This window comes from Lissotriton helveticus, chromosome 7, assembly GCF_964261635.1.
Source record: "Lissotriton helveticus chromosome 7, aLisHel1.1, whole genome shotgun sequence".
In the NCBI taxonomy this organism is placed as follows: Eukaryota; Metazoa; Chordata; class Amphibia; order Caudata; family Salamandridae; genus Lissotriton; species Lissotriton helveticus.
The window spans coordinates 745,342,245-745,363,334 of NC_136068.1; the positions used below are offsets into that span (position 1 = coordinate 745,342,245).

At 44.9% G+C, this 21,090-nt stretch overlaps 1 protein-coding gene across 2 annotated transcripts in view; it reads left to right on the forward strand.

Annotated features, from left to right (window-relative positions):
• SHROOM1 (shroom family member 1) overlaps window positions 1–21,090 on the forward strand; it is a 291,553-nt gene that overhangs the window by 158,305 nt on the left and 112,158 nt on the right. For both annotated transcript variants that reach the window (XM_078653086.1, XM_078653087.1), the window contains one exon: window positions 1,553–4,453. In XM_078653086.1, coding sequence (XP_078509212.1) covers window positions 1,652–4,453 — 2,802 coding nt within the window. In that variant the 5' untranslated portion in view covers window positions 1,553–1,651. The remainder of the gene's footprint in view (window positions 1–1,552; window positions 4,454–21,090) is intronic.

Here is a 21,090-nt window from a genome sequence, read left to right on the forward strand (position 1 = left end):
CTGCTTGTGTTAAATGCAGCTTTGAGGAATGATTTCATACTCTCACCTAATCTAAGCAGTGGAGTAGAAGGGAGGTGAGCGCTAAGAAGTAGTGTCTGAGCACTGGAAAGAGGTCAGGTGCGCGCGCGCAGGTACGCACCTTACAGGAAACACTGCTCAGAACCCCACGGTTAAAAAACATCCACTGAATTCACTTTTTATCCATCTATATGATGTAACAAAGGTACTGATTCTGAGCTGATGGATGTTTGATTGTTTTGTGGACAGCTCCATCTACTATCAATGCTTGAGTCTATTCCAACTGCTTTCAAACCTCAAGAATTACATAAATGATGATCTCAAAAGAATCATCCCTTGTGCTCAGTCTGTTGATTCTTGACTCCAGAACTTGTCATAATTTTCACCTTGCAAATCTCTGTTCCCCCTCTTTTCTGCTAGGTACCTTATAGAAAGGGGCACATAAATAAAAACTAAAATATATATTTCAAGTTAGAATTTATACAATCTTAGCAAATGTATTTATTTGGGCTGCAATTCCACATTTATCCTTTTATTTCCAGAATGTTCAGTTTATCTTTGAAATACTAAATCTTGACTCTGTGCACAGTTATACATGTTCTAATTGTGGCAGTAAAATTAGAATGCACTTTTGCTGAAGGGAGTGCCATACTAGGGAATATGATGAAGTACCGCCCAAGTGCACTGTCAGGTCACCAGATGCATTTAGTTGAAAGTAATGGGACAGAGTGTATCAAGCACTTTCCTTTGCTGTCTGTTGCATGCCTTATAGGAGTCCCACCTAGTGTCCGAGGTGTGCTGTCCACTACCCACATTGCTGCTCGCTGTGATACCTGCACATTGGATCACTGTGAAAAGTTGTTAGAATCTACCTGCCAGGTGGGAAAGAAACTGCCCTGCCGCCAATCCTGAAGCTGCTCTTGCATGAGAGCAGCTTTAGGATTGGCCTGAGCGTTGGCAACTTGCGCTCCCAGGCAGACTCTCTCCAGCCCCAGGAACGTAGCTGAGGATGGAGAGCGCTTCACTGCGCATGATGGGTTTGGTCAGCCTGAGATGGCTGGCCAAACGCTTCATGCGCTTTGAAGGGAGTGCCCACCAGTCCCCTACCAGCAGTGTCATCCCCTGGACCCGCTCTAAGACTCGTCAGAGTCCTGGGGGCGGGTCCAGGAGATTAAAATAAAAGGATAATAAAAAGGGTTTAGAACCCATTTTATAATTTTTTTTTGCTGGCAGGGGGGGGGGCAGCGCTCCTCCGCTCTGATGGAGTGGCTGCCGCTGATTATTTTAAAACACATACAATGTGATCCACTGAAATTCACATATAGGAAATGAAATGTAAATCACAGAAAAGGGATTAACGTTTAGTGGTTAGTTTGAATTTTAGGATGAAGGGTTGAGCCGAGGGTTAAGTTGAAATTTTGTAATTTAGTTGGAAATTTTTTCGATGATGTACATTAGATGCTTATTTCTGAAAAACTGATTTGAAGCCTGCATTCCTTACCTAATAGTAACCAGTTTAATCTCTTTCTTGCAGGCACTCCTGCGTATAATCTCCTATGCGTAATGAGGATTTACAGAGCGCACCTTGCCGAAGGATCTTGAGACCGAAACTTTAAACTCTGCCCTTACTCTCATGCCCATGGCTTCCATTGAAAAGGAGTTAGAAAGATGGAACCTGCATGAAACAGGTGGAATTGCAAAGCTGTTGCATCCCATGGGCTCCAATTACACCAGTAGGCTTTCCCCTGTGAAATCTATCAGCAGCATAGACCACCTACTTCAGTTTCCGGGTAAGGCGGACTCTGCTTACAGCTCGTTCTCCGGAGGTTCCACTCTTCCAGACTACCATAGTTCCCCACTGTATAACGCTCACTACTGCCTGCCACCAGCGCAACTATCCTATATGGATTCGGAATATGTCCGAGCTATTTATAGCCCCAACATCCTGAACTCTGAGCTGAATGACCTGTATCCACTGAAATCTGTAGATATCAATAGATTGAATAGCTCTGAAAATATTAGTAAGGTCAATGTTGGTGGACAGTGTGAGAGCTCTCCTTTGCTTGATTCCTTAGAGAAGTGCCCCTCACCTCGACCTCCACCCCTGCCTCCGCTGCCTAATCCACCAACCCCACCTGCAAGGCTTGATAGCTACAAAACACGGAGGACTTTTGATAAGCCAAAGGACAGTGGTGCTCTTCTCAACCAAAGAGAGTCAAAGGCCATTCGTGGTAACATTACCTATAGCTATGTTTCTACGTGCAACACCAAAGGAAGGTGTTTTCAGGACAGCTGGAATCCTCAACAAAAGAACCAGAGCCTGCAAGACAGAGCTGAAGAGAGAGACTTGGATGATTCAGAGACCAAGGACACCAGGTCTGCTTGCACAAAGCAAGCATCTGTAATTCTTCAAGAATCTCTTCCATCCAGTGGCGTGTCCAGAACAGACAGGCCGCTCTATACTCAAAACGCCGTTCTGAATTATTACGCTCTTGGTCCTTTGAATTCTAAAGCCTCTCACCCAGCGCATTCCAGTCACAAAGTCAATGATTTGCCTGAGAGCAAACAGTATTTTTATCTTTCCAACGTCCACAAACAAACCTTTAGAGGTGTAGACCAGCCAGGCTCAGCGTCAGACTCTAAAGTGCACGCTTCTGCATTCCCAATGAATCGCCCTGATGCATTGCTGGAAAATCATTCTGAACAGGATGAGAATGTGCCACAAAGCACAGCAAGCTTGAAATACGCTAACCGCCTGCCTCAAAGAGAGTCGATGTCTGATCGAGTATGTGGTTTGGCTAATGACAGTCACCTTCAGAGCAAAGGGACAGGTGGTGATGGTCCCTACTACACTTCCACAGAAGGAACAAGCAAGGATAGGCGGGAAATACCTCAAAATGCAGCATCAAAATCCTACCACCCACCTCACTACCCCAGTGTAGGTGCCCCGGAACATGGTACGGTTCTTCATGAAGAACCTGAGATTTGTGGTAAGAGGCTATCCAATAAGTCCAACCAGATATTCTACTGTGGGCCCAAGTCCGAGCCCTCTTTGCTGACATCAAGTGCATTCAAATCTGAGAATCAAAGTGATGAAAGTGGCCGCAACCTACACCTAAAAACAGATGGAGAAGTAACGTCCGAATCCACTATCCACAAAGCACAACTGGATGCTCAGCCGTTAAAACCACATCCCTTGTGTGATTTAACCAGTGAAAAGATCACCAAAGAGAAAACTCCAATGCTTTACCATCTTGCCAGTGGGAGGCATGCTCAGATGGCAGCAATTTTAAGCTTACAAAAACAAACACCACAACATGAAGTCTTGGAAAAAGCACCAAAGACAATTTCACAAAGCACCCCCGTTTCCACCACAGAAGGTACAGACATGAAAAGGGAAAGTAAACCCTCCCACAATATGAAGGACCACCAGAATGAGGTCATAGGGGGCAATACTGCCTATCGCCATGGGAATGAGAAGATGCCACTGAGCCCTCCTACTTCTCTGGATGATAGTTTCATGAACGACTACAGGGAAAAACTTAAAACAGCTCAAAAGAAAGTTTTACGTGAGACGTCCTTCAAGAGGAGGGACCTGCAGATGAGCCTGCCCATCAGGTTAAAGGTCACTACTCCCAAGAGGCCAGGCATTGAGCATTTCAAGTCCCTTTCGCTTACCAATGCTAGTGATGATGCTGGATTCACTCCTCTGAGTGGGGCATTGGGAAGCAGCAATGCAAGCAAGAATGAAGAAACAAAGAAGCCCCTTATTTCTCGGATTGGAGGAAGAAAAAGGCAAACCAAAGAGGAAAAAAAGCTTTATCATTCGGAACCAGAAAAGCTTGACCAGCTGGGGATTTTGCAGGATCCCAGGCCCTTGAGAAAGGGTGACAGTACAGGAATGGTTTCCTGTGAGAGAACGGAGGCAGGCTTGACCACCTCCAGGAAACTAGCCACTGAAAACCGGGAGCGAGCTTGTTCTGCCTCAAGTCTTTCAAAAACAGAACTGAAACAAATCCAACACACAGCCCTTATTCAGTATATTGAACGGAAGACTTCCCAGAAATCCACTAGCATTCAGCAAATTCCACTGCACAAACCCACGCAGAGGCTTTCACCGGGGAGAAGACATTCTGAATGGAGTTCCTACCCAAGCAGCAACCAAACTACCCTGCACGCCGAGGGTTCCCTCCAACCTTCTGCACCAGGAAGAAGCTTAGAGTCCTCCTGTCTTCATGCTTCCTCTTATGATGTGCCAGAATACAGAACTGAGAGGCTCGCGCCTGAGGTAACGCCACCAAAAGCTCAGCCTTTGGCAAGAGAATCGGACTTAAGCAACACAGGGCATTCGCCATTAGCAGAACATATTGTCCAATTAGAGGAGCATCCATCCACCAAAAGTCGAGAACGGATAAAATCTGCGCTTCCTATTCAGGTAAGGTGTTACAGAACAAGGGGTTGACTTATGTGTATGGTAACGATTGTTTCTTCCAACTTACAACAGAATGACTTGCTGTTTCTGGCTGTGAGGTAGTAGCTTGTGAAATCTGGGGATTGTCTTATGGGGCGTTGCCTTTACAACGTTGGGGGGCCAGACAAGGCACAGTCCTACTGAGCCGAGCACCGCCAACACCCACCTATCATCCAGATTTCGTACAGGTTAGCGCTCTAGTGGTTAACCTGGGGGGCATAAAAGGCAGGCTTGCACGGAAGCGCAGCTGGTAAGATACATGCTGCGACGGCAGGTTCAGAACTGCAAACTTTTAAAATTTAGAATTTTTTAGAGGGGCAGGAGCGCACCTTACGCCTGCTCTAAAAAATCACATTGTGTGAGTTTATGATTTGGTTTTAAAGCTCCCACCATTGTTGCACATTAAACCCTCACCTTTCGCCATACTTTGTACCAGAAAAGACGCAGGACAACTCTCCGGTTCACCGCGGTCTGCTTTAGACAGCCATTTGAGTGGAGAATGGCTGCTGAGGAGGCAAGGGGAATCCGGACTGTGGCGGCCATCTTAGAGGTTAGCGCTCTAGTGGCTAACCTGGGGGGCATAAAAGGCAGGCTTGCACGGACGCACGCAGCGGGCGCGCCGCTGGTGCACCTAAAGCAAGCCAGTCTGTGCCCGTCCGCGCCTGGACGCTGCCGGCTGCCAGCTGCCAGGTCACGCTGCCCCCTGTAGCTGATACAATGAAGGGGCTAAAGTAATCCAAAGAAAAACTGTTACTGTTAAGGGACACCCCTATAAGCAAGTGTCATAAGATAGATCTCTCTCTGGGAGCAGTAGCGGAAAGATGCGGACATTGTGAATGGGTTATGACTCGGCCCAAGCAAATAGACCCTCCCCAGATCGCAGGAGATATAGGGGGAAAGGGTAAAAAATCTGCAAACCCGGAGTCCGTTCACCTGGGGGAGTAGGACAGGAGCGCATTCAGGCCCTCTACATTAATGCTAGATCATCCCTAAACACTTTTGGTGAAGTATGGGATTTATTAGGGGATCAGAAGCCTGACTTATTCCGTATATCAGAATCCTGGCTGCAATGCCACACTACCCCATTGGTATCCCTTGCTTTCCCGATAGAATACTCTATATCACGACTAGATAGGATAAATAAGAGGGGGGAGGCTTGGTTCTTGCCTCGCGGGACCCTCTACATATCAAAGTACTGGATGCAGTGTTGACGGATGGCATGGAATTGATCGTATTTCGGCTTCACCTTTTTGGCAGAGCCATTGGGAAGGGTGCAGTAGTGTATTACCCCCCAGGAGAAAACAATAAAATGTTCTGCACCTTATAACTGGAGTTCCTTGCCCCTTATATTTCACAAGCTGAGGCTTTTTCTTTTTTTGGTGGGCGATTTTAATCCCCATTTTGACGAGCCTGAAAACTCAGACACTAAGGGTCTGCTATCCGCAATGGAATCCTTAGGGCTCTCACAGAGGATTTATGAGCCCATGCACAAAGCAGGACATATCCTTGACAATATCTTTGCCAACTATGGCCTATTACCAGATCCCCGCTGGCCACTGACTTGGACTGACCACTTGGAAGGCAACAGGCAGTGGCAATAAGCCCCATGGTAGAGTTATTCCACGTAGAGCATGGAGGAAAGTCACCCGAGACTCGTTTAGTCAAGCTTTCAGGCCCCCTTCCTGTGAGAAAGTTGAGACTAGTGACATGGCCTTAAATCAATGGGAGACCTCTATTGTAGACACGTTAAACATTATTGCTCCTTTTAGAGCAATACGTACGAGGGATAGAGAGAACTCAGCCCCTTGGTACTTAGAGAATCTGAAAAAGGAAAAAGCCCACTGCAGAGGTAAAGAAAGGAAATGGAGAAAAAGCAAACAGCGGGAGGATAAAAAGGCTTTCTCAGCGGTGCATAAATGCTATTTAAAAAAGTAGGGCAAGGAAAGATCATTTAGGGGTGCAAATACGTGAGACGAACAACTCCTCCAAGGAGCTCTTTAAAATACTTATGGAGTTCACGAATCCCAAAGTAAACACACGATCCATCACCCGTACTCAAATATTGTGTAACAATCTTGCAAACTATTTTAAGGAAAAAATAGACCAGATTTATTGCTCTTTAGAAGGAGGAAAGGTATTTAGTGTGACACCCCCTGTGGCGAGAGATCCCACTTTACCTAGATTAGACTCCTTCACTACTATTACAATAGAGCAAGTGGAGACTCTGCTGGCACAAACTAAATCAGGTGCTCCAACAGAGCCGGTGTTGCCATTTAAAATGGCCGAATTAGCATCTATTCTAGCTCCCTCTCTAAGGTCTGTAATATCTCCTTGGATACAGCCTCTTTCCCAAGTAATTGGAAAAAAGCGCATGTAAAACCGCTGCTAAAAAAAGCGCTTGCAGATCCAATGGAGCTGCAAAATAACAGGCCAATCTCCCTTCTCCCGAGTAGTTCAAAGGTCTTGGAGACTTTGGTAAATAGCAACTGATGCTATATTTGGAACAGCATAGTCTACTCGATCCATCCCAAAAAGGGTTTCGCCCGGCCCACAACAAGGAGGCGGCATTAGTAGAGATCACTAATACCATCAGGATGTCACTGGACAGAGGGGCCTCCACTATGCTTCTGCTTTTAGATCTTTCAGCAGCCTTCGACACCATCTCCCATCGTGTCATGCTGGACAGACTGCGGGAGATTGGTGTCGGAGGTGCTGCCTGGGCTTGGATACAAAGTTTTCTGAACAACAGAACTCAATGTGTACAATTAAACACATTTGTCTCTCAGACCTTGGCAGTAGACAAGGGCATTCCACAGGGCTCAATTTTAAGCCCCACTCTATTCAACATCTATGTGGCTCCTTTGTCTCAAATCCACAGGCTCTGATGATGGAAGCCAATCTCGTATGCGGATGAAACGCAGGTAATAGTCCCCATCGAGACAAATCAAGCCCAGACGAAAGCAAAGTTCAAGTCCTGTATGCTGCAAATTGCTGTCTGGATGAACAAGAACTTCCTGCAGTTAAACTCCAATAAAACTGAGATTCTCCTATTTGGGAAAGCAACAGAGATATGGTCTGCAGATTGGTGGCCATCAGAACTAGGGGAGGTACCAAATCCTAAGACACATGCATGGAACCTGGGCATATGGATCGATAATAAAATCTCGATGGAGGAGCATGTAAAAGCAGTATCAGGAACCTGCTTTGGCATCATTCGAATGCTAAGGAAAATCTTCCCATAGCTCCCTATGAGTGATAGAAAGACCTTAGTACAAGCTCTATTAGTCAGCAGGCTTGACTATGGCAATTCCCTCCTGACAGGCATCAGAGAAGAACTTGCAGCAAAGCTACAGGTGGTGCAAAATACTGCTGCTCGACTAGTTCTTAACACCTTCAGCGCGGCGCAGATTCCTGCGCTGTGCTGAAGGTTCTAATGAGCCTACCGGCTCATGACGGAACAGTTCAGTCATGAGCACAGCTCAACCGTAGCTCATGACGGAACCGTTCCGTCATGAGCATCGAAGGGGTAAACAAACCATGGCGTACTCCGTCTCCCCCTCTTTTGCAACAGCTGCACTGGTTACCTGTAAAGAAGAGAGCATTGTTCAAGCTACTGGTAATGGTGCTCAGAGCGCGACAGGGGATTGGCCCCTATATCTAAACAGAAACATTACAGCCTACACCCCTGCACGTATTTTAAGATCCAGTAATCGAAATTTACTCTGCCCATGCAAGAAAACAAAAATGGGAGGACAAGCATGTTCCTATTTAGCCCCTCTCCATTGGAATCGCTTGCCGGACGAGCTGCGTGCATGCCCTAGCCTGAAACGTTTTAAGAAGCTACTAAAACCTGGTTGTTTTAAAGTCGCAATTCCTGGATTAGCCGTCTGTATTTTGCTGCCAAAAGCGCCGAGAGATCCCTCTGGGGATGATTAGTTTGCGCAATATAAGTTTTAAAATAAATAAATAATAAATAAAATAAGAACAGTTTACTGCTGGATGTTTTACCCATTCATAGAACCCTTAACTCCCCAACATTCGTGAAAGTCTGAAAGTAGCACTAGGTCATCTAACATTTTAACCATGACTCTAGAGAGGCCAAGCATGTATGTAGGTAGTCAACAAGCACACACTACAGAAACTTCACTTAGTAGCACATAGTCAGTGGGTCAATCAGCAATGTAATGTTTTACCAATACTTGTAATTTTAAAAGTGATGTTTTTGCTGGCAATGGCTGTGACCACTTGCTTCATTGTTCTTAAACTGAGCAGAGAGCACCTGCTAATAGTTAATTCCAAATTTCTGGCACAGAAATAGAGCATCCAAATGCTCCAGCCCACTGGGGAAATGCCCAGTGTAGAAAATGATCAGTCCAGGCAGGTCTGAGTAGCAAAGAGAACTTTGTTACATGCGTTAATGCTCTCCATAGTAAGCTCCTTAGCTTATGCACATGGTTTCAAGAAAATTGAAGTGTGGTACAGTACAGTAGACTATACATCTTATACAGTCGTGTTTTGGATTCATGATTAGGATTCGTGGTTAACACCTTGAACGCTATGGGGATTTTTCTCCTGTGCTGGAACTTCATGAACACCATTATTCATGACGAGCTGGGCTCGTCATCAGCGTAGCAGGAGGCTACTGCATGACGAGCCCAGCTCGTCATGAGCGTGGAAGGGGTTAAAGAGACCTGGTTACTTAGGCTGTGATTCGAAAAGGCTTCCTGATTTTCCAGTTTTTAGATTGCACAGCTCATAAAATAGTACTACTTACCACTGCAAACATTTTAACAATATCTTTTCAAAAAGCCCTCTAAGTAATACTAAACAAGACCATCTTGAATGCAGGAAATTGCTTGTTTCCCCTTACTTAGGTGGAGCATCAAAAGATTAACAGTTCATCTCGCCATAAGATTATTTTTAGCGGGTTTCATTTTCTCAGAAAGATTATGTCTATAGGATGAGCTAATACAGATGTGATGAAGTTCTCCTGTGCAGGGAAAATATACCAAAGTTCCCAGGTATGTTTGCAAGGACGTGCTGGTGACCCAGAATGATGCACCTCTGGCACAGAGACAAGAGCTTTGTTATGAGTCTTTAGGTGAAACCTTTTGACACAAAATGAACATGGATGTGAAGGACTGCCTTGTTAAATGAGAAAAAGCTAATCGAAGACCAGGAGTTGTAGCTCTTTTAGGTTTCTGTTACAGGTTAAGCTCCTGGATCTGGTTCACACTACCTTTGTCCCATTGAAAGTGGACTCCATGAAGCGTGCTGACATCCATTCTTAGCTTGCCCCTAAATGCAGGGCAAGCAGAGACATGGATATGAGGGAGGTGGTAATCATCTCTCACAAATTCAGTCAATGCAATTCAGAACATTGCAAAGTGGTGATCTGTGTACTATTAAGAAAATCCAAGCTTCTGACGTATGTTGTTTCAGCTGCATTGGCAACACCTACAGCCAACCCAAAAAGACATGGATGACAGCTTTTGCCCCAGAAGAAGGGTGTTGCGGAGTACAGCAAGTGTGTACCTTCCCGCTGAGTGTGCGTTAGAAGTGGTCTAGATGGTACTACATGGTGATCTTGGAAGACAGGTGAAGGAGTGAGAGGTACTACGGCATGTGCTGAAGGGGTTTAGTCCTCTCAGCCATTTCAGATGTCACCCACTAATCTTTTGGCATGGAGATGAGGAGAGTATATTCAGGCCTGACCTAGCCACATTAGCACCCATTTCGGAGCATTCCCTTAATTTGCACAGAAACTCCTTCTTAAACTAAAGGCTACAAGCTGAGGATCGGGAATGGAGAGCTGACCATCTGAGGCCAGAGCTCCCATTCATTGTGCTATCTTCGTCGGGGTCCTGGCCTGCGTGACTGCCCATTGCTGTGGCATTGATCCTGTCAAGTGGACAAAATGTCAGAAGGAAAACAAAAGTCCATACTTTCCTACAGATATTTCCTATAGTCTGAGGCAAAACATTTTCAATCTGCGAGGAGACGAAAAGCTAATTCAATATGTCCATGCTGATATAAAACCAGACAACAAGGCATGGAATGAAAAGGATTAATCATGGCAGACAGTATGCGGGTTGAGGTGAGCCACGAAGTACATTAGCTTTTTAAAAGGTATAGGTGTTTTGGTGTTAAGATGGTAGGAAAGGCGGTGGTGAGAAGAACCGGAGATATTTAGGGGAATAAAGACCTGCAACCGGAGACTTGTTGAAACTTCATTGACAGATACCTTTGCCAAAACAATTAATTTGTTTTACAAGCCTGATGTAATTTTCTGACGAAATGTTTGATTTAGTCTCCTCGGCATTCAAATTGAAACAAGATCATGTCCTTGAGCAGGTTGTGTTTGATGATGAAGTAAGCATGTCCGGGAGGGGGTGGGGGGGTCAAGTGTTTCCCTGCACATAAGGAGAAACATATAACAAATAGCCCAAATTGCATGTATTTATTTGCTCTTTCTGAAAAGCTAAAACTACATTCTTGCGCATTGCATCATTATGTTATGCCCTTTGGTTCTAACAAAACCGCAGAAAATAGAGTTACTCCATTGCCAAAGGTTTATGAGGAGCTCCTAACATAAACCTTCTATGGTGTACCTACAAAACTAACTGCTTGCCCAGTGCACACATGCAGGCTGTGTCAGAAGTATGCAAAGGAACCACCCTTGAATGCTCGCTGCAAGTTAGACCCGTACGGGACTCCAACTGCCTTTATTGAACCAGCAAGTAGGAGAAATAATTTGCAATGCTTAATTTGTATTGTCTTTGTAGATCTGAAATTGGCATTGAGAATATTTAAGTAAGCCTATCTAAAGGCAATTAAGTTTTCACTCTGAGCTACAAAGGCCACTTGCTTAACGAGAGGTAACTTCTGCCCTCTCATTTGTTCCTCTCCTAATAAATCACAGATTGGCCTCTGTTGCTTCAGCACAATGTCAAAGCATGCTATACTAACTGTATGTTGTGTAGGGCGAGCAACTTCCTGCAGTTAAGCAAATCTGATATGTGACTAAAACTGCACTAGAGCCAATCACCCTTAGGAAGAACGATCATCTTGATTTGCTATGGGCGAGTCCACTTGTGCAAGCATAAAGTTCTTTTATTTCTAGCAGTCCGTATTTTCAGCAGGGTAGTGTGTACACGTCAGATACATTTCATTCGACCCATCGGCAGCAAAATAGTCCTTGTATCCAACAATGGGTGTTTTTGATGCCAGGCTGGAATTTGCTCCAGTTCTTTTAGTTTCACTTGGCACCGTTGCTTGCAAATGAGCTGGCGGCTTTTGTTTCTTGGCCCATTATCGCAATGTTCTCCTGGACTTGTAAGAAGGCTCAGCTGTTATTCAATGCTGGGTTTTTCTGTATAATGCACGTCAGATTGGTAGGTACTAAAACATGATAAAACAGATAATGCAATACAATTTTGAAAAGAAGGAGGAAAGAGGCTTTCTTGGATATCATTTCTGTCTCCAAACTCAGGAACCACTGTTGAAATGAGATTCAAAGTGGGTGCCTGTGGATTTTCTTGGAAGGTGACCCAACCAATGGTAAAGCAATGTTTGTTTCCGTGTAATCTTAGTAGGGTCACACCAACATCTGATTAGAGAACTGCAGCTTTCTTTCTCCATCCTAATAGATCCTTATTTCAGCTATTCTTTTAAGATAGCACAGTGATTTTGGAACATGGTCTATGAAGCCACAGAGAAAACGTAACTGTTGAACAAAGTGTCTTTTACGGTGTAGTGTTATGAGCAGTGCTTGGTTGATTTCAATACAGAGACTCCCAGGAGGCACTTGCCTAGAGAGTTTCTTTTGTCTCCAATCTAAGCGGGAAATTGAATGACTGACCTTGGAGAACCTTTGCACAACTAATCACTGTATTCTCATCTCCATGTCATTGTTGCATAAACCAGTTGGATCAGTGCAGGTGTTTATTTGCAGAGGTGTTTTTTTTTTAGCACCACATGTCGCTGTGCAGCCCCTTTATAACACTTCTCCGCCAGTTGGCTAGTAAGAATAGAGTTTTTGGTCTCTGTTTGCTTAATCCTACTGTTTTTGTGATCAGTTGAAGCTTATTTGATGTTGAGGCTCTAGGACATTGACTAGCAGAACGTCCTCCTAATGGAGGGGCTCGGTAGCTTAGCAGAGATGGAAAGGGCAAAATACAAATCTCACTTCCTGGAAACCAATATATTTTTAACATGCACACACCCTAAGGTTTTTGTTATTGGTATCCAGACCTCCTTCGCTGCAGATGGGCTAGATAGGAGATCATGATGAACATTTTTGTCAGTTTTTAGCATTTTTTTTTAAAACATGGCAAATCCCTTCGGTCACCCTCATGCAAGAACACATGTCAGCCAACACTGTACCCACGCCGTAGGTCTCCGGAACGTGGGTTACCAGATAAGTATGGATTTTCTGTGGGTTCACAGTGGCCACAGGCAAAAAACTGGGTGATGTACCAATTTTTTAAATATGGAATGCTGAAAGACAAGCGAAATACTGGTTTAGGTTACCTGTCTCATGGTCACAGGTATCACTCCTGGGCTGTATGAAAACATAAGACAACCTTATATTTTTAACATACACACATCATAAGGTTAATATCGCTGGGTGGAAGACTTTCCTCACCCTGATTGCCTGAACCAGTGAACTTCCTGAATGGGAGTTTTTTTTCATATTTTTAGCATTAAATCCAAAAGCATGGACATTCTCACCAGTCGGTCTTTATAACAGGAACATACCCATGCCGAAGCTAGACCCCCCCCCCCCTTTGTATTCTTCTCAGCTCCTGGGCAAGGATGTACTAGACATTTAGGGGTGTTCTGTGTGTTCAGGGTGCCCACAGGCAATAAACTGGGTGCAGTACAATTTGGAAAGGATCTGAAAGGAAAATGCCAGTAAGGGTCTGTCATTTGGTCGCAGGTTTCACCCTCGAGCTCGGTGAAAACCTAGCACAACTGTATAATTTTAATGCCTACACATTCTAAGGTTGCTTTTGCTACATTCCAGATCTTCTTTGTGCCGATTCACTGGCTAAGAGTTCTCACTGAATGTGACCGTTGTGAGATTTCTATCAATTTATTTTTAAAAATAAGGAAATTGTCTCCAGTCTTCCTCACGCTGGAACATATCTCTGCCAAGGCTTTTCCCCAGAGTTGGTTCCTCTGAGGCTTTTGAGTGTGGGGTTGCCAGACATGTATGGATTTTCTATGGGCTTGATGTGTCCACAGGCGAAAAAGTTGGTACAGTGCATTTGGGAAATTTGGAATGCAGCTGAAGGGATAATGCCTGTTTAGGCTACCTGACATTTGCTTGCAGAAGTATCACTCCTGCGCTGTGTGGAAACATACCACAAATATATATTTCCAACATCCACGTATCAGAAGATTTCGTTCGCTGGCAGCTGACCCACCATCACCCTGACTGGCTGTTCAGGACAATGCGCTGAACAAGACATATGTCATACTGTCACATTTTTACCCAAAACATCATAATTTCCTTCAGTGTTCTTCACGCAGGAAGCTATCCATGGCAAGGCTTTACCCGACTCTGTGTTAACCAAGATCTTCCAAGTGTGAGGTTGTAAGACGTGGGTTTTCTATAGGCTTAGAAGGGAGCCACATACTAGACAAACAGTGAATGTTTTTGATGAGGGGCAATTCTATGGAGGATGTCGCCACTATTTGGCCCTGGCTTCGCCAGGCAAAAAGTCGAAACTTCTACCCCAAACAAATCCTGAAAAGTGAGCCAGAGAAATCCATGGTGATGTGGCATACATGAACCATAACCCAGTTTATTACCCAGAATCCTCTGCAAATGTCAGAGTATGGGCAAAAGAATATCAATTTTTTCACTTTTCTGTGACCAAAAACTCCAGAACGTCAAGCAAGTGCAAAAACCCTGCCAACTAGTGTTCCCACACTTTCAAGAGCAAACCACTACCCCATCATGCTACCACATTGATGCTAATATGTACTTTACACAATCCTGGATTTGGCCTTTTCCTGTCCGCTATAACAGGATAACCCACACATGTGAGGTACTTTTTCGATTGAATGGCGTTGAGAACCCTAGAAGGTGAGTGGTTTGCTTTCCTGACCAATGCCAGAATCTTCAGTCGTAGAAGTGTAATTAAATTCTTTTTTTAACGAATGTTTGACCTTTGCAAGGAATTCTGGGTAAGACAAAACAGTGGCGTCCACACAAGCCATATGACCCAGGACTCCCACAGGTGTCTTTTGTTCAGTAAGTCCAGTAATGTCGGAGGTTGATAGATTTCCCTAGATGTCGAAAGACCCCAGCCCCAGAGGTGTGTGTGACTGTATCATAGTAAGGAGCCCGACGATATTGGAATTGTTCTTCGCCTAAAAAACATCCAAACAACTTCCTGCTCATCGTTGAGTTACAGGCGTGTTTTTCAATGCTCATTATCAAGAATCTGGATGTTTTTTGGATTCATGTCCGAGGTTCAGAAAAATTCCAAATAGTATCCGGCTCCTCGCTTGGGCACAGACATGTGTTTATATGAGCCAGCAAAAGGCTGGACGCCTTTTGGATTTTTTCTTTTCCTAAAATGAAAATCCACAGAGATCCTGACTCCTCTGTGGGCGACTGGCATACAGCGCCTGCTCTCCGCTGGGGCACAGACCTGTGTATCTCTGCCGCAGCAAGGATCCAGATGATGGTTGGCATATTGTGTTTTAGCATCCGTCTCCTCGATGGGGCACAGACACACGTCTTTTTTTTTTTTTTTTTTAGAGTAAGAAAAACCCAAACGGTGTTTCACTCCAGGCTGAGATACATAAACACAAGTCTGTGTCCCTGCGAGCAGAGGCGGCTCTAGGCTCATGGCGGCCCTGGGCAGGGAGCGTAGGTAGGGGGCCCCCGGAGGAACGAGGCGCGGAGGCCAGTGAAGAAGGGGGGGGTCAGGGTGTTTGGAAGTGGAACAGAGCCGGAGGCCGCCAAATCCCTGCCAGGGGCCGCCAACCAAATATGTATCCATTTTCAGAGGATTATTATATTGAGGATATATATTGGCGTGGCGGCACCTGGGGTTTGGCAGTCCTGTGCAGGTGCACAGCTTGCACATGCCTAAGGCCGCCCCTGCTGCGAGGAGCCAAGTACTGTTTGGATTTTTCTCACCAAACACAAAATCAAGATGCATCCAGCTCCTCGCTGAGGCCTGGTGCAGAAGTGTGCCCAGTGCCCAAGCAAGGAACCAGATGCACTTTGGATTTTTCTTAGCTTGTGTGTGTGTGCGCATCAGAAACGATCCAGACACTGGATTTATTTCTTGGGATAAGAAAACACCCAAAACACTGTCTGGCTCCTTGCTGGGCAGTAAATCCTAGTGTCTATGCCACAGACCGTATTCTGGCACGGTTTGCATTTTTTGGCCTATGGAAATCAGAGTGTCTGGCTCCTTGCAGGGGTACAGGCACACAGCTGTTTCCTCTCCCAGTATTTGTTGGACAGAGAAGTATTGAGAGAGGAAGGAGCTGTCTGGAACTGAATCAAGAAGTTGGGTTTGGAAGGGGAGGAACTGGGGTCAATTCTAGTTCATCCCACTAAAAACTCCATCTTCTAGTTTGTGTCTTCTGTTGGTGTGGTGGGTGGGAAGGCGGGAGCAAATGGCCTGTTCCTAACGTCCTGACTCTCACCTCCCTACGTCCCATTAAAAAGAAAATGACTGGAGCTGGTGCACATGGTTAGGGCGTAGCTGGGAGCAGTTACAGATGTCCTTGACTAAGCCCCACTAGCTTGATCCTTAGATCGACCAGGGGTTTTATGGGTTGTATTTGTCCTGCCAAAGCTATAATTTTCTTTTCAGACAAATTGTAGTCTGCTCCACTAACCTCTGCTGGGGATTTTTGGCTCCTAACCTTTAATTGCAAAATATGTACATGACCCATCTTCCTATGATCGGCATTTTAGCATTCCCGTCTGTTATGGAATTATTTTTCCTTTACTTACCATGTCTTAGCCAGTACGTCCCATGGGTATACCAATATATCTGGCCACTAAAATCTCCATGTATTAGCTTTGCCTCCCCCTACAATCAAGACCATTGTATCCCCTTCTCTGACTCTTTGGGCATATGTCCTCTGTATGACTTGGAAAAGAAGTGCAGCTTTTTTTACTGACTTTTTTAAATTCGTTTACAGTGGATTTGACAATCTGCAAATCCAGTGGAGAGGCTCCTCCTTATCTCTGTTGAAAGGTGACCACCAACCACAGCGAGTGTGGCTACTGCGCTCTTATATCAGCCACTGGTGGTGGCGAGTGCAGATTATAGGTCAGGAATACAGGTATTTGTACCCCCTGCTTGGAAGGCTGCCTGCTGACAGTCTGCTATAAGGGCCGGTCCAGATCCCGTTGTTTGGGCCTTTCCTTCCTCATGCACATAGTCAGTGGATGGAGTGTTTCTCATACGTATGTGTTCAGTGACATGTGATGAAACTAGTTTCACACTGGAGTATAATGTGTGTATTCTACTTCAGATCATCTTGATCTGGGTGAAAGTAACATCCAGACTGTCCCTTTTTTGCAGGCCCCCTTCACAAAAGTGCTGTAGACTTCTGGGCCTGGGGTAGGATTAATCCCTTTCTTGGTAGAACGTTTCCTTGTTGTCCTCCTCCGCCCCCACCCCTTTCCTGTGAAAGGCAAAGACAGCCTAACCAGTCTGGTTCTACTAACAAATGATCTAGACCTTTAAAACATGACAAGCTCACTGAGACGAAGAGCAAAGATTCACTCTCTCTGGATCGAAGGGAGATTTCTTTTAATTTACACAATGCTTGATATATGGTTATCTGAAGCACCCCATCTGTGCCCCTAAAGTGGGATTAATACTGGTCCACTTTAGCCTGGTACTATGTCTGTGTTTGAGGAGTCTCAGCAATATATTGCTGAGATTTTGTTTTCTAGAGACAGTGGTTTGTCGGTGTCTGTCTTTACTAAGTCTGAGGATTAGCCTTTGGTTCTGGAACACCTTGTTCTTTGCAGCAAAGAGAAAAACTGACCCCTGGCAAACATTGCCTAGGGCTGTGGGGCTGCATCTACACTTCCACAATAACATCTGTGGTAGTCACAGATCTTTTGTGTCTCTACCTCTGATCTTCCGGGTAACCTGAGGTGGCTGCTCCTACACATCCCCTGGGGTACACAGAGGCAATTCATCTTGACACCTGCCCCAGAGTTGTGTTCCGTTGTATGAAGCTAGTCATTTCTATTACGGTCACATGTGAAGCATCTCTTTAACATGTCCGATCCAGGGATATCCTGTTTTGAAAGATAGTTCATAACCATATATCCCTCTACCAGTGGGCAGTGATTAAGCCTAAATCCCCAGGGGTTTTCTATGGGCATTACTCAAGAGTATGGATGTTCCTGAAGGCCTTCTCAGTCAATTAATAAGCCTACACCAAGATCATTATTCCCAAGTTCGATGGAGTTCATAGGGGCAGATGACGGATCATATTTCCATACACAGAGGGGTGAGACGAAGCGCATATTGGCCCTCCCGCTCTTCTCCCTCTACGTAAATGACGTTATAGGGGACCTCCTCGCAGATAATATAGATGCTCCCAAAATAGAACAGTTGAGTGTCTCTGCCCTTTTATTCACAGACACTCTCTTAATCTCCCAGACTCCTATGGGCTGTCAGCAACCTTTCTGTGTATCAAAGGGTCTGGAAATTAATATTACAATGACAACATTTATGGTAATTAGGACCCACAAATTTTCTAGAAACACTTTATCTTTAGAATTGGGGAAGTTGGAGCGTGTTTTTAGATTTGAGTACCTGGGTAAAATGTTGGATAGCAGGGTTTTGTGGTTCCCGCACATTCAAAAGCGAAGGATAATCCTTCAGCACCAAGCTTCAGCTATTTACAGAAAACATCGGGCTACAAGAGCCTTCTTTCCAGCTATGAACTTGTATAAATTAAAGGCTCAAGCTGCAGCCCTACATGGTGCTGAAATTTGGGCCCATGCAAATACTGAGTTACTCATTCTGAGCGAGAACAAGTTAGTTCCCTCACTTCTCCATCATCCCCAGAGCACTCCTTTAGTACCCATATTCCTTGCTTTAGCTCTTCATAGTGGAGCATATTGCTTGATTAAGGCCCCTCTTATATTGGGTGAAGATTTGGACTACCGAGGAGATTATGCCATATAGAAGTGTTCTACATAAATTGCTGATGATAGATAAGACTTGGATGCTCCCTTTAGATCTTGGAAATGTTTGGTCCGATCCAATATCCTTAAACCCATCCTCAAAAAAGCAACTGTAATCTCTGTACTAGAGGTACATTTTAGCTAAACTCCACCGAAGTTCTACTCTATGGGTTGTTAGCCCAGTCCTTAATCAGCAAAGACAGCACCTATTATGAAGCATTCCTAGATATGCCTCAACCGTAGTTGGCTATACCGCTGACCTGGGGAGATGCCTGGAGAAAAGTAGTCTCCTTCCGCCAAAACTGGGACTCACAAAAACGAACTTGCACATTCTGCAATACGCTGATGATATTGTTATAATGGACCAGGCAAAGTCTGACCTCCAAAGAGCCTTGTGCACGCTCCACAAATACAACACAGCTAATGCTCTTAGAAGTAACCAGGATAAAACCAAGGTCTTGATTTTTGGTTGTTGCAAGAAAAAGAAAAGTTTAACGTGGAACATTGGGCCCGCAAAGATTTAAACCACACCAAAATACAACTACCTGGGGGTCTGGTTCAGCGAGTCTTCCAGACCATGAGCCCACTTGGCTGCTTTGAAAAAGAGAGCTGGAGCAACAACATACAGCCTGACTCGACTTAACCAGTCCCTGAGTAGTCCTTCTGCCGAACCCATTCTGAAGGTGACTAAAGCTACCCTTCTTCCTGCCTTAAGTTACGGGCATCAGGCCTTTCCTGGTGCATGCTCGGCCAGTCTCGACCATGCCCAGGTTACTGTTTATAAAAAATCTTCAGTCTCTCGAATTATATCCACAGGGCAAGACTACGACTGGAGCTGGGCCTTCAAAGACAATCGATTTTCTGTGAGGCTGACACCCTGAGGTACTTTATAAGGGCACTAAAGCCGCAGATAACACTCTTAAAGCCCAGTTAAAAGAAACTCTTATCAGCTCCAGGATTCCATGGAACTGTTACATTGTAAAAGCCATGAGAACGCTACATATTGATGAAACATCCCAAACTGCTGACTCTATTCCATACACTGTCTGGAAAAAGGTTATCAACAAGCAGGTTAGACACATTTCTTACCAGATGGACATTCGGGTCCTAAAACCCTCAATTATCCTGTGCCCCTTGAACTACTCATACCTCCCTGGGGTACCTCAACCTCACCTTCTTGATAGTCTGAACGCAGCGGCTGCCAAAAATATAATGTTCATTCGTCTCCTAGGTCTGCGCTCCACTGCCTTCAACCGATGGCTCCAACCAGTGAGGAGGGGGCATGCAAACTGTGCAATTATAGGTCTGAATCATGGCTGCATCTTCTGTGCTGCTGTCCCACCCTTGTCACTCCTAGAAGACCTCTTAAAACCCTTATATCTAAAAAGAGGCATCAGTACATGTTGGGACTCATCTGCTCTCTGCTTTACTTCTCCAGATATTCAAGTGCTTGCAATGTCCGGAAAATATGTGAGACTCTTGGACAATCTGCTTTCACCCTCTCCTGACCCCGCCCTACCAGCTCCCCCTCCCCAAAAACTTATCACAGAGTATTTTTGCACTTTGCGCTAGTGTCTCTGCACCAAATCATGTTATCCTTGGTTTTTTAAGCCTGTCACGTGATTACACCAGTAACTACAAGACTGCCTCATCGGTAACATGTGTATAAATTGAAATTTGATGGTTTGCTTCACCTTGCTTTTAATGTGGTAACAGTGCTACGATTACATTTTATTGCAATGGTTTTAATTAACTGTGCTAATTTAATAAACTAAAAAAAATGTAGTTGGCTAAATCCCTGTATCTAAAGTTGTGATACGGCACACTTGAAATAGGGTATTTTACATCACAGTGGAACACCAACAGGTCAGTTCACCCGAATTACAACTGCCCATTGTGTTGCCCACCCTCCAAAGAAAATGTAAGCCATGCCTTGTTCTTCGGCCTTGTCTACTGCAACCCAAGTAGTAAATGGATATGTCCAAAGTGTAATATCTATGCTTTAGGCGACACCACGAAGCACTAACTATGCTGAAGGTAGATACATCCATATCTTCTGTGTGTACCTTGAGTAAATACTTATGTGCATTAGGGCTGCTGAGGAAACAAAAAGACTTTGTTCTAAAGTCCTGATGAGTCCTGCAGCATGGTTACTGTGTTAGTCTCCCATTGAAGATTCAGATATATCGAGTGCAGTCCCCGTGCATCACAGTGGCCAGCTTAGCAAAAATACGTGCTTACCTAGTGCAAGGTAGCTATCAGCTCCTTGTTTGCACCTTTTATACACAGTTATAGTAGCTAGGCCTTTTGCCACCTGTGACCGTCCCAGCCTTTGCTGCCCTGCGGCAGCCATAAGGGCAGGATGAGCCGCCGCCCCTCCTGCTACGCCACTTCAGTTATTTAT